This window comes from Calliopsis andreniformis, chromosome 3, assembly GCF_051401765.1.
Source record: "Calliopsis andreniformis isolate RMS-2024a chromosome 3, iyCalAndr_principal, whole genome shotgun sequence".
Classification (NCBI taxonomy): Eukaryota; Metazoa; Arthropoda; class Insecta; order Hymenoptera; family Andrenidae; genus Calliopsis; species Calliopsis andreniformis.
The window spans coordinates 24,738,251-24,759,710 of record NC_135064.1 but is presented as its reverse complement, the minus strand read 5'-3'; the positions used below and the strand labels follow the sequence as shown (position 1 = coordinate 24,759,710).

The 21,460-nt window shown below is 41.0% G+C and overlaps 1 protein-coding gene across 1 annotated transcript; it reads right to left on the bottom strand.

The window, feature by feature from the left end:
• Nucleotides 1–2,543: 2,543 nt before the first annotated feature.
• On the bottom strand, nucleotides 2,544–15,757 carry Ltl (leucine-rich repeat-containing larval translucida). The gene is made up of 8 exons (XM_076374869.1): nucleotides 14,868–15,757; nucleotides 11,027–11,195; nucleotides 9,194–9,327; nucleotides 8,065–8,326; nucleotides 6,708–6,986; nucleotides 6,167–6,412; nucleotides 5,211–5,412; nucleotides 2,544–2,889 (listed from the first exon to the last, which is right to left on the bottom strand). Exons 1-8 carry the CDS (start codon nucleotides 15,254–15,256, stop codon nucleotides 2,672–2,674), a joined length of 1,899 nt encoding a protein of 632 aa, XP_076230984.1. The 5' UTR covers nucleotides 15,257–15,757; the 3' UTR covers nucleotides 2,544–2,671.
• Nucleotides 15,758–21,460: the final 5,703 nt, after the last annotated feature.

Sequence of the window (21,460 nt, the reverse complement as noted above, 5' to 3'; positions counted from 1 at the left end):
ATATTGTCTAATACTCAATAATCTGTTCTTTGTTTCCTGCAGTATTTAATAATTCACCTATTTAAAATACTTAACTGATAAATTACTTTGATTTTGAAGCCAGCAGTTTGCATCAACAATTCTGTCTGTGCATAATTTTAACTGTCTCTAGTTTCTGTATGAAAGAAGGACCAATAATAGTGATTTCCAAGAAACAGAGAGAAAACAGATTCAAAACATTACAGTCATATTTTAACAATGTGACTTTATCGGCACTGATTTTTTTATAACTTTAAAAGAAAAGAACTTTGAATATTTACATTTCTGTTGAATTTTATTTTTAAATAGGCAATTAAGCATCGAATCATCTAGATAACCATTTTTCATTGAAATTCAGGTTTCTTCCATCCAATAGGGCTTCCAAGACACCGAATTCCTCCTTTTTCCCTGTCGCTCGCGTCACATTAATTTAGAATATCAATGCAATTAATTTAGAATATTAATGCAAATTACGTACGAAATTATTCATGTGCCTTACACGGTACATGAAAAGGGCCAATTGATTATGTATGCGTAGAAGCACGTTGATAACAATTCATCCCTATTGGCACGAGTTAACCAGAGGGTCAATTGATCGCCCACTGCCAATCAGTCCATATCGCGTATACAACGTAAAGTTAACAGATTTCACTTACACTATTGACCCGGCCGATCGTTCATTTACTCGATCATTCAAGAATCTAATTAAAGATCGAACACGTCAACGAGATGGGAATGTCGATAGATTATACTATGATGTAGAACGCATTTAGCCGTCTTCCGTTGTCGTTTTTCAGTGATCGGTTCTGATACGGTTAACATCTAGCGGATTACGCAAATTACACTTTGCATGTAATGAACATTTCTTGTCCTAACCAAAAACAATAATACAAAAGTCATAGTTCCGCTGGACCTCGCTCGTATCACCCCGATACTGTTAATCGAAATAATCTAATGCGATCGAAATATGATGATGATACACGATACGTCGCGCAAGCGTTAAGCTATATCTTCACTGAAGCAACAAAGAGAAACTTCTTGTTGCTGTTCACATGTATCTTGAAAAAGAAGAATGTTTGTTCCAGAACCAAAGTATATTAAATTATACTGAGAAGAAGTGTACTTAATACATTTTGGCTCTGGACTTCAGAAATATTGCTTCGGTATGAATAAATTGTTTCTGTAAGATGTTTCTTGGAGACATTTTGGAACAAGATATTCCTCGTTGTTGCTTCAGTAAAGGCATAGTTTTACGGATATAATACTTTGAAGCGTGGATGGTGAACGATCGTTTCGAGATCGATTAAGAAAGAAAGGGGAGGTGTAAAGGCTAATCGACTTCGAAACTATCCCTACCGAATTTATACCGTTTCGTTATCGTAACTTGTGCTACGTAGTCGCAATTACCTCGAAGGATATTAATAAAAATGTAGGCAGGAATGATATGCGCGAAATTCGGGACGTATGATGGTTTAAGAGTTAGCTGGATTAATGACTATTTACAGCGTGTAGTTATGTGTCCTATTACAAAACAGAGACTTTTTCAGTAGATTGCTACTAAATTCGTACAATTACTCATTGTTCGTTACTCTTCCATTCTTCACTCTTCTCTTTCATTCTTTTCACACACGCGCACACGCACACAGGCATATACACTCTCTTTCTTCAGAGCGCGGATCATTTCGTAGTCCTCATACCATTTCCTCCGCGCGAAACGCCGGAAACCGGTTCCCTCCGTGATAAAAGGAACCACATTCTCGCGATATGTGATCGAAGCTCGTTAAAATAAATATATATCTCTCGTCGCTTAATATCTACTAGTGGACACCTGCACGTCCATCGATCAGGGGATCGACTCTTCCACTATCGAACAGTGGCCAGCCGTCGATCAACCTCAACGACAAGTTTCTCGTTGGTTCTTCGCTTTTCTCAAATTAACCCTTTGACTGCGAATGGGGTATATGTACATACATTCACCTCCCCTTACGAATAGTAAGAATCATATTGAAGACAAATGTGTTTCTTTTAGTAAGACTAATGAGACTTGCTACTTTTCATTTAATACATATGTATAACGAAAGGCGTGTACACCTATGTACGTACGTACACACGCCCTTAGTATAACATTTTTACTATTTTACGAAAGTGACATAGTATTGAAAATATCGTTTATATGACGCACAGCAAACGAACCAATAACTATACATCGAAAACTGCATTAATGTCATACCGCGCATAGCGGAGAGTCCTGTCAAAATTAGATGAGAACTTTTCAAACTGTGTCGCGTTTATGTGGAATTCCCAAGCGTGCCAAAGCTTCTGCTTTACAGTCAAAGAGCTAACGAGCATCTGTCTTTCGCATTATACAACGACGCCCGTCGGCACGTTTCCCGACGAGCGTATCAAACGAACCAACTGAAGCAGGCGCGTTACGTTTGAGGAGGCGAGGTGGCACCTTCTCCACCGTCATCAGAGTCCACGCACTTCCGGTCCATTGCGACGAAACTGTTCGTTGCACGCGCAGCCTGCGCGGACGATGGCCAGCTGCACGACTCGGAACAACTTCCCCCAACAGTTTCGCGTCTGTGAACCTCTCCCTCCTCGAGCTCTCTATCCGGTCGATCGCTCACGATCCTCCGCGGCCGTGGACGATTTACTCGAGGGTCGCGGCGAAAGACACGTTTCCGCCGGAAGCAGCCGCCGCCGCGGCCAACAACAGCGTCGCGGGTAACGGTGGAAGAGGCGACGTCTGCTCGGTAGGCGTCGAGGCGGTGGTTGGACAATCGTTGGCCACTCCGTAGACCTTCGCGTGATTCACCTCGAGGGCCACGGTCAGATCCGCGAGGCCTGGATCGCACAGCACTGGATTATCTGTAAGCAGAAAACGGATCGGGAGATCGCAAACTTTCTTTCGTTCCTTGCGGCCTTTTTTCCTGTGGCCGAATGACGAAGAGAACAAATAACGGATAGAAACGATAGAAGAGACGGCCTTGGGAACACTTGCGACGATTGCTTTACGGTACAATTCATCAAAGAGGAATTTCAATTTATATATTCTTCAAAGTTATCACTTGATAGTTAATTAGCATAAATATACTCTCTGAAATAATTACAATATTGACTATCGGTATAGATAGGGTCATTTTGATCATTGAAGTGGGTTTTTAATCGTTTTCAATCGAACTTGGATAATATAATGATTGTGAAGATTGGACATTAAATCTGAAAATTATAGAGTGTATACTTAGAATGCATCTTTATCCTTCAAATACTTTAAAAATCACGTGTTTTGAGTTATGTCATTTTTGAAGTACATGTCCGACATAATCTTCCCTAGTTTCACAGAAAGCATGTACTACTTTATTAATAATTGTTCTTTTGAAAGGATTCAATTGCCGCGAAATCGACAAGAAGCACAAAACCGCATCTCCAAAAGTTAATGAGATTAATTTAAACCGCTTGGGTGGCTTTTCAAGCGTTCGATTCGATTATCGCGCTAATTCATCCAAATAATCGAGCATCTGCTTCGCTTTAGCAGGGTTTAAACTCATTCTATCAGATTTCTCTGATCATCGCTGACGATGAGAGATCATCGACTGGAGGACGACGACGAGCGAGCTGTTTGCTTACGTCGACGGTTGTTTATGCTGTCGTTAAGACCGCGTAAACACATAATCGAGTCGCGGATTCAATAACAAGAAGGGGACGTCGCGGATCGCTGAAGGTTCGGCCAGAGCAGACTGGAGACGGTCGTCCGCGTACGAGGAACAAGCGAGTTCGAGACATAATGAAACCGGGGCCGAGATAACGGGATTGGACACGATAACGGCGCCACGAAAAATCGTATATTTGAACAATAACAACAGCGAATGAACCGTCCTCGGTACACAATAAATAATACGAGATGGCGCCACAACGGGGGTTATCGCGTGAAATGTAACTCTTATAACAAAATAATAAATGCACGGCACCAGCGGCGAACGGGAGCCACCGCTATTATCAGCCAGCAATTTATTTTCTCCCGGCACCGGCCACTCTCATGACCCGTCCTCCCTTTCTGTCTCCTTCCATCTGCCGCTTCTCTCGCCCGTCCTCGCGACACTTAACGACGTGTTTATTAATTACAAGCTGGCGCCCATTCAGCGCGTCTGCATGCCGAACGTCGCGTTATCCCTGCGAGGGTGGAAACCGAGACATCGACGATGACTGTACCACAGGCCATAGATTTATAGTATTGGGAGAATTAATGTGGGCATAGAGGTTTTTTGGGATTTTAGGTGTAGGAAAAATTAATTGCTTCCATTTGGTAAGAACTCGTAGCTTAACAAATTAATTAGCATAATGCTGTATCCTGACCCGAGACCAACTAGCGTGTTTTTATCTCAATTATACAGAAATTCTTTATCTTGATTTTTATTCTTTCGATATTGAATCTTTAAGAGCGAGTTAGGGAAAACAATTTTAAAGTAGTGAATTATTGGAGTTGAGCTGCAAGGGACGAAGACTCTATAATTAATACTGCAAAAACGGAGCATATTCACCTGCAGAAGTATCGTACAGATTGAAATGAAAATGATCTCATTAAAGAGCTTGTATTTCCTGAGTTAAATGGTCCACAAGCATCATACAATTTTTGAAAAAGCATTTTGAAAATTCTAAATCCTTTTGAGATAAAGCTTAGCGCAACAAAGTTATCACGATATTAAGTTCGTCAGCACCTACACATATGGCATAATCTGCATACAATTATCCAATCACCTGTACTTCACAATCCTATCTATCATCGTTCAAACAAGTGGCAACGGAAATCAATTTCCTTAGGTTTGCCAAACGACCTTCCGATTCCCTCGAATTTGTCTTACTCGATAAATCAAGCCAGTGTTCTACGAAAAATAAAAAAGAGAAACAAACACCCCCATGCGTCCCCATGCGTCCCCATGCGTCATTATCGAATCAGCGATCCAGTAACACGCGTGCCTGCCGCGGTACACCTGTGTTTACCATCGCTTCTTTCTTCATTCGAGCGTCACCTTCGCCTTTTCTGGCCCTTATCAATCGTGTTTACGGTTGGTTAAACGGGGCGAGGGCATCGATGCTCTTGAATTTTCCACGAGGCTTTTTATCGATCGCAAACACGATTACGCGTCGTGCTTTCTGGAAAAAATCGTCTCGCTAGCACGGGTTCCGCTTACCTTGGAGATATATACGAAGCACATCCTGCACGCCGTGAACAGTACAACGAGTGTTCATCACCAGTTCGGGCATCAGGGTCCGTATCCGATTCGCGCTGACGTCCGCCCAGCAGAGAACCGGAAACCCACGGAAGTCCCTCTCGGACAGCGTCACCAGACGGTTGTGAGACGCGTTCAGTTCTTCCAGAGAGGGGAGCCACGTCTAAGTTGCACATAATTTTTCTTGCGTTATATAGATTTTGGCAGAAGGGACAAATCTAGTTCGAGATTTAATATGAGAGTATGTATCTATGGCTACAAGGCAAAACGACATATCATATTTTTAAAAAATGGAGTTTATTATTGTTATTCAGTCTAAGAAGTTTAGACTTTGTTGTCATAGAAATCTATGGGATAATTCTTATAAAGGGGTAAAGGGGTAAAAGAATTATGGGGTAATTCTTTATTCTTATAAAGAATAAAGAAAAAATTTATTCTTATAAAGAAAAAATATAAAAAGAAAAAATAAAGAAAAAATTTATTCTTATAAAGAATTACAATAAGATGCAAGTCCATGATACAGAAGTAAGGTTCAAAGTTTTGCTCGTCAATGCCTTGAAGATAGAAATATGTAACCTATGTCGTTTTGTTTTATAACCACAGTCAGGAAAACTTAAAACCTGAGAAATTTCTCGAGGGTACTACAGGTCACATTTCTCATGTTAAAGACTCATCATTTTATTTCTACCAAATTCGTATACGTCAGTTTCTTCTTAATCTCACAAATATATTTTTCTTCTCATTGTTAGAGCCTAACATATAACAGTTGTCATTACAAAGAGGCTATCGGTATAGTATAAGTGAGAGCAATTGTATGGAGATGACACATGTACATTTGAGGGGAACTACGCGTGTAGCAATTGTCAATGAGGAACGTCGATTAAGATGTTATCGATAGAGTTCATTTTGTGACATACCTCTGACGTGTCTTCCAAAGTGGTGAGCTCATTGTGAGAGAGATCAAGGACTTTGAGACCGTCGAGACCCCGTAAATCGCGCGGCCCAATTGTCGGCCCCAGAGCATTGTGACTGAGATTCAGCCTCTGCAGCTCCTTCATTCCCAGAAACAACGACCCGTCCAAGCTCCTCAGCTCATTGTGCTGCAGTCGCATGTCTTGGATATTGCTACCTGCTGTCTCTTCTCCTTCCTCCTCTACTAGGTTCTATAAAGGCGATAGAAACAAGTAGAAACAATATATTTTTGGTTACTGTAGAATTGCCAATATCTAAGCTAAAGTAAAATACCCCAAAATTGTTAGGTGTAGTAACATAAACATTTTCGTCTTTTTGTGAACTCTTTTGTGAGTCTAACATCCTCTGGAATTTTTCAATTTTCAGATAGTGGAGTATTCGAATAATGAATACTTGAAAATGGAGATTCTATTTTATTCTTGTAAAATTTTATTCGTGACTCTATGAAAACGTGATCTATTTCTGATCGAGACGTTGAACACATACCTCAGAAGGTGTCCTCCCTCTGTGGAGCCTCGTGATCCTGTTGTTCGAGAGATCAAGCAACCGTAGCTCGCGCAGACCACGAAGGGACGCAAACGAGAACTCGTGAAGTTCGTTGTGCGTCAAGTTCAAGCTCTTCAGCGACCTGAGAGGGTAAAGGACACTGTTGCCCCCGTTTCCATCACCGTTAGCACCGACACCACCGCCTAGCGATTTTAAAGAATTGTGTCCGAGCTCGAGATCTTCCAACAACTCTGCCTCTATGAAGTCTTCCTCTGTTAGCTGAGGGAAAATATTTTTCTTATAATACTGATATCTCTTCTGAGTTCATTTCATATGTCTCATAATCATAACAATTGTTTCTTAGATACCCAGTTTTCGTTTAGGAACGTAATACAAGTTGCAACACACAGTGTATTAAAGACTTAAATAAATTTGAAAATATGAAATTTGAATATTTGAATATTTACTTAAAAAATTCAATATTTGAACATTTGAAATTTGAATATTTAAAAATTTTAATGTTTGAATATTTAAAAATTTTAATATTTGAATATTTGAATATTTAAAAATTTGAACTTCTACTCCATTACCATTAGATAAGATTCTAATAGAATTCCAGTAATAGAATTTTTCACCCATTTCTCAATTAAATATTTTCAGTCGTGATATGTGAAGCCCTTGATATCGGCCGTTTGAGATAAGTCAGTGGAACGAATTATGTATATGACGAAGACCGGCGCATACCCGTCCGTTTCAATAAAAATTTAATCCGCAGGACGGAAACGCACGACATAATAATTACGTTAGGATGCAGTAATTGACTTAATGCACGGAACACTGGACGAACGCCTCCACGCGTTATCATGCTTCGCGATCGTGCGCTTGCACTTTGCGCAACTGTATATCTACGTGTTTTACAACGCTTCGCTGTGTTCGAACAGGGGATTAAGGATAATCTCTTATTAAATTAAAATAGCTTTTTCCCGGTTCACTGAAACGTGCAATAAGATTGATACATAGTACTGGTTAAAAGGAAGTTTAAATTTCTCTGCCATACGGAATCAGAGAATTCTACAAAATATATCAATAATATCTGTATGATAAGCAAAGTCAATTTCAGAACAATCATATCATATAAGATAACATTATTGTAGAATTATCGTTGCGAAGTTTACTTTCACTTTTTTTAGAAATTAACATATGTAAATTTTATCAAACTGGGTCATGTGTGCCAATCTTACATGATCGATTACGTTTCCAAATCGAATAAAATTTATCATCGCTTTCGATGGAAAAACACAGGAATGAAAAAATTGCGATAATATACCAGATTACGGGAAACACGCGCGAAAATTACCTCTTGCAGGTCGTTGTACGAAAGTTCGAGAAATTTCAATCGTCGAGCTTTCTGCAACGTTCCGTCCAGGCTACGAATTTTATTGTGCTGGAGGAATAGAGTCTCCAAACGATGCAGATAGCGGAATTCCGCGGGCAGGTGAGTCAGTTTATTGTCGACCGCATACAGCATCTTCAAGTTGTGCCCGGAGGACGGTAGCTCGCCGTCCAAGGATGTCAGCTCGTTCGCGTTAATTAGTAGCCACTCCAACTGATTCAGATCTCTGTAACAAAATTGAGCCACGTGGATCGCGTGCCTTTCGTTCCCAAAGAGTTTAAAACAAATCAAATTAGCTCTGCTCCAGTGGCTCGAATGGTTTCTTTGATTTCAATTCGATGAAGAGCAGCTGCTTTTTGAGATGCACAGAGTGGATTGGAGAAGATTGTGCAAATAAAAAAGAGATTGTACTGGATTTTACAATAAGATTAAACAGTTGATGCAATAATAACAAGATATTTAGATAAATGTCTTGATTGTTAATTAGCACAAGCCCAAGATTGTCAAATTATAGTAAATAACTATTATATATGTAAGCGCAAATATTAAAAATCACACAGATTTATTTTAAATCCTCAATTACACTCCATACTTCAACTCACTCTGTATAGTGAACATTAAACGCGCAAGCTTAATTGTTCTCTCCTCCGTATGCAATCCCAGTACACGTTTGCTCGATCGTTCGGTCATCCCAAGAACTGCCCGTTGCATTAACGACGAATAGAGCCAATTAAGCAACAAGCAGTGACAGAACAATAAACAGGATGTCCGGATATGTTCTAGAAGCTCGTTGTATTCTTACATGAATTTTTAATAATCCAAAAACTATATTGCATTTTTAAATCCTTCAGATATAAATTAAACTTTGAAATCTTCCGCCTATCGAATATTCTACATTTCCAATAAATTAAGTATATTTTTAAAAATCAGCATTTTTGTTATTCAAGCAATCCAATAATCGTTTACTTGCTATAAGAAAGATAGAACTCGGACATAATTTTTTGAAAAATTGGATTGTGTTCTTTTTATGCTAAATGCTAAAAAGTGGTTACTTTTTTATTTTCATCATCTATAAAAAAAAGAGTTCTCGTACCGTAAAGTTCGATTCAGGCTTTGCAAGTGGTTCCTGCCGACATGGAGATGCTTGACCAATGGCGGTAAAGAACCTGGTACCATTTCCGAGATCGCATTTCCGGCCATCGAGAGATGCTGCAGCGTCGGGTTGTACTGAAAATCATACGATGAGAATGCGTTTTCGGGCTGCAAACTATTTAGAGGCGACAGAACACTCGATTTATGCGCAAAAAGAAAATGAGACAACATTTTAAAAGGGATCGCGATTAACGTCGTTGGAGACGATTAAATCCGAGGACGCGTAGCTTTCAATCGAGAGCGGCAGCGACACGGATCACCAACAAGTGCGAACGGATTATTGAAGAGGCATTGTTACGTGGTTGGAATGTCCAAAGCGTGTAGGTGTATGCATGTTGCACTGTATTTGCGGAAACCAATCGATACGAATCAACAATTCAGCTGTTCACCGCTGTACGATAAACATACACATTCTTTCTCCAAATAATTAAACAATAATTAAAACACCATCTATATTTCCCTCCTTTTTTAAATGAATACGCGACAATAAAATGCTTACTTTGCTTTAAAATATACAAACAAGCAATACAAAGGTTATAACTCGGTACGTAAATAATTGAGTTGCAAACTCGAAGATAAGTTGCAAATATGATATATCCCAGAAAGAATCTTATGTAACGAAGAGCGGCTAGTTTGTAGCGTACATTACCGATTATACGCTGCCAAGCAAGAAAAAGTTACATGGTAGAAGCACAGCGGTGTCAGAGGTGCGAACAGAAGGCTTTGGTGTATTTTTATTTTTTGTTCCAGCGGACAGAACGTGCGGTAAACAGCACGAGGCAGTTGTAAAAAAAGAGGCTCGCAAGTAGCACGAATCGTCTGGAGAACGATTGGCGGACAATTCTCTGCACGTGTTTGGTCACGTGCGCGTCAAGCGCCAGGGGAACCCCACCAACCTCTGCTGCCTGTCTTCCTCTTCTCGAGATGAATTGTTCGTTCATACGCCGGCTGCGAGTACATCATCGAGTCACGCGTAGACCGCGAAACGTGCTTAGGAGAAAATATTATTCGCTCAGTTTATCTGTTCCAGTGGGAAAAGAAACGCAAAGAATGTGTAATCTCTAGTGAATCCTATTTCCCACTGCGAGTTTGTTAGCATAAGTTTGATTATTCATGTTTACCCATCTCTTACGAAATGTTGTCCTTTATGTTTCCTTTTTTTTTTAGTTGTGAGGGAAGTGTTCTAGAAAAATGTTATGGAACTTGGAGGGGGATTGAATTAGGTTTGGAGTACAGCCTTAAATAAAAAGTTTCCCCTTTTCATGCAACAGGGATCGTAATGAACGTCCAAGACGATTCATACATCCCAGAAGTTATTCGGTTTAAAGGAGATCAGATTTAATCAATTCGATAAAAGCGTCAGCGCTATAACGGTCAAAAAGGTTACATCAACGGTTATAATTGATCATCATTAATATCGCATTCATATTCTTCCTGTTTACGAGGTACTCCGTATGTACGATTGCCAGTCGATATCCCTTTTACGTGTCTCATTTTCACGCACGTGTTTCACGTGTCAACTATTTGGCATTCCATCGCAATGGACCATAAAATCGAGTATATGTAGATTTTGTACATAATAAAAGTTGAATCAGAGTTGGGCATTGATTTAAATTATTTTGATTAATATAATTAATGAGATACATTCTTATTTGAGTAAAAATTGATTCACTTTGCAGCACAATTAAGAGAATAAAATCCTGCCCATCTCTGTTGGAAATAGAGACAGTAGAATAGCGAAGCAGATTTTTATGAGTTGTGTATACATGCATACCTTAAAGTCATCCGAGTCTATACGGCTTATCCGATTTCTGCTGAGATCTAGGGTCCTCAGCAATGACAGATGCGACAGAATATGCCTCGGTATAGACGGTACCTCGTTATCCGCGAGACTAAGATACTGCGTTCTTCCCAAACCCGCGAAAACATTGCCGTCTACGAACCTACAAAACACGAACAGGCTCCTTAATCCTATTATTCAGTATGTAATGAAGTATCTACGATGGATCTACGATGAATTGATTCGTGATAATATTCAACCCTTCCAAAGTTTAACCTTTTGACTACTACGTTACCAATATGTGAGTGACAGTTTCATCTACATAACATCATAAATAATATTAAATTATGTAATTAAAATAAAAAAAGATAGGAATTTTTAACCTAGGCAACTGGGAAAACAGAGAATTAAGAAATAAATAAAAAGAGAAGTTAATTAAAAACTGGTTTGTTTAAAACTAAAATTACTATGCGTGGAATGGAAAATGTCTGAGAAATATAAAAACTGGAATTAATTTTTTGTGAAAAATGCTAATCAATCGATGAAAACTCATGGTAAGTTGCTACATATATTTGGACCGATTATAATCGAGATAGTTAGGCCATCGATCTCCCCAGATAACTCTCGAACACGAAAAACTTAAACCTCCTCGAGTGCCATTTCTCGATAACACGTTATCTTCGTCTGTAAGCGATCAAACGCCGAACAACATGTGTTCTTGTAAACACACTGCTAACGAGTGATATACAATCAATTACCAATTATCAGTGGTGTAACAAAGTTAGTGTTCATTGTCCTAGTCACGGACCAAAGAAGGAAACTCGAATTTTTCCGTCATGCTCCACTTATGGAGCAAGAAGGATTGCGTTAAACTATTCACTCAGTATAAACAACTTGTCACGAGACTTCTGTGAATACTAATTAAACTGAATGTTTTGAGAACTATCCCTTTATTACAAAAATACCTGCATAGTAATTTAATAGTTGAACTACTAGGCTATATTTACCAGAACTTATATCAAAACAAACACAGCGCTTTTAATATTATATAAACCCAAGGCTTCTTCCACTTCTTCCTTAATTAACTTTTCAATTTATTTTCTAATAGTTTTTTTCTACACTTGTTGCCTAAATAAGACTAACATAGCAGTCAAAGTTAGAGTACACTATTTCCATAAAATTAGACAATTCACAATTAAAATAGTTCTTTTTGATAAAAGTGTTTCATTCAGCTTAGTTTCTATATAGCAATTTTACATAATCTTGAGGCCCTCTCAAAAGGTAAAGGTACAATGGAATGTCCGAAACAGAGGCGTTGGCAGTCATTATCGTTCGATTATTCACATAATGTTGGTTCACGCCAGCATTTCGTTATTTAATTATTCCGAAACGATAAGCGCTGAGCCCGTCGATAACTCGTCGTCGAAAAGGTCAGGCACGATTAAGATTTCATTCTCGCGCCCGCTCTCGCCTCTTTCTTTCCTTTTCTGTCTCTCGTGAGAAGACGCATTCTCGATGATCGTTCACTCCTCAAGGACTTTCGTTTTCTCTCATCTCTCTCGGCAAAGTACTCGTATCAGGATAATCAAGGAAGACCAGTGCTCGTCCTTTGTGTCATTCTTACTATGACAAAGGTAATTTCTATAATAGAAACGCGAAAACTTGTCACTCCCGCCACATTCGACTCTAATCAGGAAGTTGGCATTAATAAGGCCAATTTCGCGTATCGGTGTATCGCGCAACAGAGCTTCTTTTTCTTTCCTATTTCTTCGAAGGTATCCTTTTTGCTCCGTTTCGAACAAAGACCTCAGCTTTATCTTAATTACTCTCGCTTTTATCCCACCTCTTCCGCCTCTCTTTTATGGTAATTCTCAATAAAATTCAGTTAATTTAATCACCTCGATGGGGGAATTTTCGAGGCAGAAAAGGATTTGATTTCTGACGTATTTATCTCTGTATTATTTAATACATTATCGTTTGACGATATAAAAATATATAAAAATAAAAAGTGGCATCTGTAGATAAAGAAGAAGATTAAAATAGTTGGACCAGATAGCGGTGTACATTCCCTGTTCGAGTGAACACATTACGAATTGAAGGACGCTCGTAAAGGTTTCCCGCTGCCACTCTGCATTCTATGTAACCGTCGATCTGCGAAATAATTACGCTAATTGGAGCCACTTCTTTGTTATATACAAACATCTTTATTCAGTGCTCGCAACATCAGACGATGACCTTTTGTAAAGATATTGTCGTTCGTATCAATGCATGTGGTGCGTTTGCACGCGTGCTCCTCTATGAGCCTTGAATGACAAATGTTTGCGCAGAAATACCTGCGATAATTACTTTCTGCGCTGACTCTGCGTGTACATAGTTTCGTTGACTTTTTCACCTCTTTGTCTACGTGCTCTTTGTATCGTACGCTTTACGAAAGTTATTTCGCAAATGATCGAGAAATTCGTGGTTAAAACGAACGAAATGCACTGTCAACTTTATTATTCAGCGTTACGAATCTTTTATCAGATCAAATTTCACCCATCGAGTCACTTCTTCTTAAATATTGTCAGAGCTCAGCAGTGAAGCTACTAAGGCAGTCAAAGTAACGTCGTTTTGAATCAACGAGGAATAAAAGTAAAAAAAGAAAGAAAAGAAATATTAAAAAGAATTATAATTTTTTTTTAAGCTAATCATTTCGATTAGATACACGCTAATCATTGATAGCTGCAGCAATAAATTCTAGAAATCAAAGTATCTCTAGTTGCGCGTATTTACTAATGATGCGTCACAGAATTGCGACTGTCAGAAGAGCTGAATTGCTTAAAATGTATGAAAACAGAAATAACGGAAAAACTCTGAGAAAAATAAATAAAAAAGGAAGTTTCAAAAGTTTAGAATCACATTTGATGGATCGAGTGTACACGCGCATGATTAGAGCAAGCGTGGCTGATATCACTATTATCGTGTCAAACGATTTCCTTTAATGCTCGTCAGAAAGGGCCGAAAGAATTTCTTCGATTTTACATCTTCCATGAACGGGAGAGGATTCCTTGAAATCGCGAGGTCAATCGCGAGCGAAAGTATTCATTCTGCTACATTGGCTGATGGAGCGCTTTGTTTCGTAGCGACACGCATTTCCTTACGCGAAACCTTTGCATTCTTGAAGAATAAAGCGGAATGAAACACTCAGGGGAGCGACTTTTACTTTTCAATCATCGATATGTGTCTTTAAGGACTACCGTAGAGAGGCAGAAAAAAGAGAGAAAATAGAGGACTATTAATTACACTATTTTCAGGTTTAATTTGAACGTATTAACCGAGATAAAAATTCCTCTATTTTGGAAGAAACGAATCTAGGTATATAGAGTACAAATTTAACACAAACGCTGAAATTTTTTTAGCTCTTATGCACTGTTTTGGCACGGAACCTAATTGTGAGGTAAAGTTCGTTGACATTTGATAAGGTATACATTCTTATAAGTATTAACATACAATTTGTACTATTTTATGCAACAGAATATGAACAGTGCACGAGTGCATAAAATTCAACTGACAGAAATATTGAATGACATCTCGAAAGAAAGTACGTAAAACTCGTGAAACTTCCCAAAGAATCATCGAAAGACGAAAAAAAATAACGCTTGGTAAAACTCATCGTTAGACGGGAGGTCGTTCCGAAAGAGGCGATAAGGTGCTAATAAACACAAGGAAGATCAACGATAGACGAGCAAAGAGCAGCAAGACTGAGATTACCGCTCGCGTCGCGTAGAAAACAGAGTCCGCCTGACACGTAGGAAGCTCGAGGGACCGGCTCGTGAGCGTGCAAACTTACACTCACCCTAGATGATCGTGGTTGAGCTCGAGCCTGGTGATGGACATCCGCAGCTCTTTGAAATCGTGCCGCGATATATCCCTGAGGTTCGAGTGCGAGACCCTCAGAGTGATCTGCTGTTCGGCGGTGAACTTGCCCCTTAACGCCCCCGCGACCTGCTCGAACGAATCCATGCGCTCGCAGACCACCTCGATCCGTTCCCCGTGTCCGTGGTGGGCAGCATTGCTGGCGGTGTTGGCAGCAGCCGCGGCAGCGGCGGCCGCCGCGGCCGGGTTGATAACGGGACTAGAGAACTCCTCCTGTCGGCAGGTGCACGGGCTTATCTCTCGTCGGACGGCGCAATGGAGGCTGGTGCTGGCCGCCAGGCCCAGAAGCGTGTAAAACAGACCGGACATGGTCGTCGGAACGTCAAAACGCGACCGCGACGATCACCATCCAAACGGTCAGTAGAAGGGTCCGCGCTCGTGGACAGGGGTGAATCTCGCCACGGGCCGCACGGACCATGCGCACCCCCTCTTCCTCTGTCACTGACACTTGCACCCCGGCTCTTTTATCCCGCTACCAGCGAACACGACCGGATGACGGATCCACCAGGGCACCAGTTAGAACACTCTTTCGGTTCGAAGCGTTTTTTTCCACTGCTCGACGGGTGAAGAACGATAGAAGCCTTCGACCGTGTCACTCCGCGTGAACTTGAACGATGAACTGTGTCACGCTCGCGTTTCTACGAAACCATCGGTCGGGTTGCAACACCTCGATACGAAATACGGTTCAAGAAGGAAGCGGGCCGTTGAAATCGCTCGGATAGGCCCCTCGATAGGGGTTGGAGTGTGTGCTGTTAGGGGAGTTGGTGAGGAAAGACACGCGGCCACTGTTCACCGGCACCAACCGCAGACTGACACTGGTCGAACACGACTGACAGCTACGTATTATCTACACTGTCGCGATCCACACCCCGTTCGGGGTATATGCGTACACGCGTGTCTCTGTGTGTGTATATGTGTAGCCGCTGCTGAAACGCGGGTGAAAGCTGGCTGCTGTGTGTCTATCTCCGTTTTTCTCTCTTTCTTTTTCTCGTCCGTGCCGGACACGAAGGAGGCTTATCGTCGCCAATGGGCCCTCCTCTTGGCGCCACGAACGCGGCAACGGCATTAAGCCGCGGCGCGCCGCGCGAGACTTACTTATAGTCGCAACGTCGTGCCGTGGCGCGGCGCGGCGCCGCGCCTCCGGGAGGGACTCCAGCTCCTCTCAGGACTCGTACATTATGCGCGTACACGACACGTCTCTCTCTGTCTCTCCTCTACGTTTTTTCCCTCCTCCCTTCGTCGCTTTTTATCGGTGACCGTCGATCTATTTATCTCCCGTTTCGCTGAGGCAGACAACCGGAAGCTCCGCACGTGAAACGATCCAGAGTAACCCCTTGGCTTTGGCTTAAGCCTCTGCCAGTCCTTGGGGACACTGAGCCTCACTCAGGATGGTCACTTCTCTGGGAGGACCCATTTCGACCCATCTCGTCCTTCATGAATCCTGTGATTTGTCAGTGACCCTAGAGGAGTTCAATAGAGAGAGATTTGTCAGATGATTGAGGAGGGTTCGTTTGACAAAGGATAGAGCGGGAACTACGTTTTCGCGCAAGCCGATGAAGTCGTAAATCTGTCCGTTCCGTTGCTGCATTTGCGAAGGCGGTGTTTGCACCGATAACGAGAGCATTGCTCAACTTTTGACCTTTGCTTAGCCGCAAAGAAAGAAAATACCAGATAATTTGCTCGTGGGTCCCTCTCTTTCTTTTTCGCTGTGCGCCTCTCGCTCCTTCCTTGCTTGATTCTTGTTTGCCTCTTTCTCGCTCGCCTCCGCGTCTTTCTTCCTCCGTCTGCAGTAGCTAGTAGACGTGTACGATCGACGCTCGGACCTCGTAAACGGCTGATACCTTGAAAGCAAAGTCGTATCGCGTACTGTATCTCGATGATTATTCAACAATCGAACGCGTGAGGCGCGTAATCCCTTGAACACCTCAGACGATACATTTTGTTGACGTACGAGCTGTGTTTAAGATGCTCACCGGCGTGATTGTGCCGGTGACTAACGTCTCGGATATGTGCTGTTTTGTTTAAACATTGGGAATGGATAATCCTCCAAGTATATCAATTTTTTGGTACTATTTGTGACATTAAAAATAAGAACGAGAAAAATCGTGTGATTTCTAAGATGTCTAGATCTATCTAGTTATTTCCTGGTTTGCGAAGTTTCCTCAAACATTTGACAGAATTTCTACCGACTTTTATTAAGTTCGTGAGACTTTTATTATTAATATTGTCCAGTGTCAAATAAATCATACTGTCATCCACGTACGGATGACGCGGTAATCAAAGTATTCGTGACAATTTAAGTTGTTATTAAAGCTAATTTGTTTCCTCATCTTCTATATATTATACATGATTCCCTCTGACTAACAGCTCATTTGAATAATGAAAGGTAATTGATCATTTTTGACACAAAAACCTATAAGTATTTTTCAATCATCCTATTAGTGGGGTCAATAATTAATAATAGGATCAGCTTTTATAATGGCTATAATCGCTGAATCTTGCCCCTTGCATACTAATCAGTCATTCATGTATTATATCTTCATTGTCATTATTCGTATACAATCTTTTCATCGTGTGATGTAATAAGGTATTATTATTATTAATTCCACATATAAACTATGTTACACATTGTACATCTTCATACGATGTGATTTAATAAATATTAACAAGTGTCAATTTTGCAGTCAATTTTAATCAACAACGTCCGCGTACAACGATGCATACTTAATTGTAGCATATTAATGAGATGCATGAGTGCTGTTACACGGCGCCTCTATTATAGCCAGACATCCTTCTTGTCCCCCCTTTAAGCCTGTCTACATGGCGAGATCCTCATCACCCTTTTCTTTGGGGCCCACTGTGAGTCGGGACCGTGTCCAGGGTGAGGTAGATGATAAATATCGAAGTGGACAAACAGTTTAGGACGCTTCTGGAATGCTAGTTCTGATGTAGTATCCCCATATCGTCGTCATTGTCCTCCGTCATTGCCGTCAGCGTTGTCTCTTGTCATCGTAGTAGCCGTTGTCGTCCTTTGTTGTTGCTCTCATGATCACCATTAATGGATTTTCATTGTCTTGTAGCTGTCCTCGTTACCATTATTATTACCGTACTACTGTCGTTGTTGTTGTCATCGTTGTAATGCCTTTGTTGTCATATAATCATATCATCCTTGATATCCCCAGTGTTATTATCATCATTATCGTAGTGTTACTCTGTGCAAATGTTGGGAAAGCGATGAGGAACTAATCCGGTTGCTATCACATATGCTATTACTGATCCTTTTTAAATGTCTGAACTAGATATTGATATCTGATATGTTTCACGATTGTGTATATATAAATAAAGGTGATATTTTTCATGTATGGGGATTCCTTATGAGGGGTTCAAAGGGTGATCTAAGATTTGGGTTATTGTCAAATGAGTAAGGTGCTACTACCATTAACTTCAATAGACAAAAAATCATAAATTAACTGATCACCAATATAAAACACAATTACTAGAAGGATTGAGGAGCAGAATTTTTTTCTTTTCCTTGTTTCCAATAAAATATCGACAGTCACTTCAATTTACATTATTATATTACGAAATCTAACAAATAATAAGTCAATAACCTACTTGCACGGTCTATCAATCTGCAAACTTTTAACAGACGAGAATTCCTACGTCAGCAACCCGCACAGTTTACCCATTAACTGGTAATTAACATTCATTATGGGATCACTGGAATCATAACCGCTCTTCCAACGCTCCCTTTCGTTCATTGTAAACTGATATCGATTAATTACCGACCTCGTCGATCAGGCGTCTCTTCTTGGATCATTGAAGCGAAAGCAAATATTTCACGACCCTCACGCCGCATTTCCACGGCGTGATCTCCGCACGGTCTCCATCCGTCGCTCTTTTCCCTGGACATCAGTGTGAAAAAGAATCGGCGACAGCTTCATGCTCGGCTCATATCATTAATGATCCGTGAATGTCGTATCGTGCTCTGTCAACTAAACGATGACATTAAACGAATCTCGTCTCGACCACGCGAAGATGAACGAGCACGCTACAAGAAGTTGGTCGCGATGTAGGACGAAGTGGTAAAAAAAGAAGTTGCATTCGAGTCCACGCATGTACTGATAGCAGAAAGAAACAGCGACATTTCATAATTGACTATGTGACTTTAGTAATTTAATTGTTTTCTCGACCCCTTTTTATCATCCTACATTATTAGTCTGAAAAGGATTGAATACTTGAATCACCCTTTCAGTGCATAAATTAAAATTGTGGACCCTATAGCCAGACACGCTTTTCAAATTTTATATGTACTTATATACTGGATATTGTTGCTTTCAGAAATAGAAAACAATACATTGGCCCTATAAACTTAATACTGCATACAAGACTCAGGAATTCTAAACTGTGCCAAGACCAGATGTACTATTACTGTCAACCCCTTACCATTGAGTGGCTCGAAACAAGCTATGAACTCAATATCCCTGTTACACTACTATACCAAAAACCAATCACCTTAGAATGCAATAATTACTACCACGAAGAAGCCCAACAAAAACCAGCCGAAGCCAGACACAGCCCACTCCTCGATCCAGAACTGCATCCTAGTAATTATATCATCATCGATAACGAAAACAGTGCGTCTCGATTCGCGGGACGATAAGACTGGGATGACGATACTCTTCCCGAGAACCGCTTTGTCCCGAAACACGATTTGCACCGGTGGAAACCGGTCACCTTAACCACGTACCGGTGGCGTGCAAACGGGACGAGGACAAATCGGTTACCCCCGCCCCCCTCCCGGAGGATGGCAAATTTGGGATCCGTGACCGCTCTTAATATCGCGAGGGAGCGAAGGGGCCGAAAGGGGAGACGATTTCGCGAGAGGGATCGCAGCAGAGAGTACGGACCAGTGAGATAAAGGGAGGGAAGGAGGGGGGCTGTAAGGGAGAAGGCACGAGCTTCGACGTAGAGGGACTTAATTCGATGTGTTAGTTAACGAATGCGAGAATGCGGCCTGGCGCCAACGCACACGCACGCGTCCGACGTGTCACGCAGTCTTCGCTGCTACCGGCCTCGGTATATTGGTTTATCCCTCCCTCCCAGCTTCCCTGGATCTCCCTGTTGCATAGCTTCGAGACACGCACGCGAACTCCTCGTTTTCTTTGTCGTGGAAGAACGAGGAAGGACGTGAAGGTGGGACGAGGACGGGAGAAGGAGGCAGCAGCCAGTAGCAGTTTAGAGCATATAGGGGCATTAAGGTGGCGCGAGATAGTCAAAGCCCCTGCTGGCCTTTCGAATTCTTCGGAGGATTCGCTTGGGGTCCGGTATTTGGAGCATACCGATTGCGCTTAGGAGTCGTGGTGGGACTGAAACATCGATCGATTCCGATATCTAGGGGTCATTCCGTTGCGATTTAATGGTAGTTGTGAAAATAAATGCTTTCGTTCGTTCTTGCCTTTTGTACTTCGGGGTACGGTCTGTCTATTTTATTCTGGTCGCGTGTTTATGGATCCTTTAGTCATTCAAGTACTTATAATAATTAAGCATAGATACAAGATAGAAGACACAATTTAAACCACCTGTGAAGTTTTTAGTGTTTTTAGAAATAGTCTTGAAAATAATCTTGAAACTTAACTTAATTTAATTATGATAATTTCCATCTTGGTCAGTGACCTTTTATCATCCTGTTACCAATTTATATGTGTAGGTATCTCATAAAATGGCTTACTATTACGTGGCCAGAACAAAATCAGTTCGGTATACAAAAGCGCTTTCTATGTAAACAGACAACTTTGTCTGTTTGTCAATAATACACCTACCATTTTCCCCTTGATACTCGTACTCCGCATACACTGCTTCAGGTCTTATTGTTCTACCTTAAAGCCTGCTGGTACGTTGCAAAAATCAATATTTTACTTTGTCGAATACTATGCACATCGTACAGCAAATACAGCTGACTCACGAATCCATGTAACTATCGAGGAAACAGATAATCCAGAAGCCAATAACTGTTCCTCTGCTATCGTATTGAAGTGATCCATTAGCGCGAGAAGCTCTTGAGCGTCGAAGAGTAGGATAAGCGAATTAGGTAGCGATTAATTCGAGTATCAGATAGTAATGGGTTCTTCCTCTTACAGCATGTTGCTAATGATTATTTTAATAAGAATGCTTACTCTCTACCGTTTAACCTTGTTTCTTTTTTCTGTGTAACATTCTTTTTTTTCTCAGCTGCTTTTTCTACGTCCTGTCGTTATTGTTCGAGCGAGCTGTGTCTACAGCTCGCTCCTAGGTAGGAGAGCGGCAAACCTCGCGCTAGTAAAGTAAGTTAAGTACCCAGTAACGGACAAGACTGCGAGCCATGCTAAATCGAGATATGTAACTACATCATTACGAAGCTGCAACTCTGACTGGCGCCTCTCTATTTCTTGCTTCATAGGGCCAAGATGTAACCCTTAGTTTTTCTATCGCCACATTGATACGCAACGGTCTTCATCCGCCAACTTTCTTTAC

Coding starts and splice junctions, on each gene's coding strand:
- Ltl (XM_076374869.1), bottom strand. CDS start 15,256: ATGTCCGGTCTGTTTTACACGCTTCTGGGCCTGGCGGCCAGCACCAGC. Junction 11,196..14,867: donor CTCAACCACGATCATCTAGG/GTGAGTGTAAGT, acceptor CGTGTTTTGTAG/GTTCGTAGACGGCAATGTTT. Junction 9,328..11,026: donor TAGACTCGGATGACTTTAAG/GTATGCATGTAT, acceptor TATGATTTTCAG/TACAACCCGACGCTGCAGCA.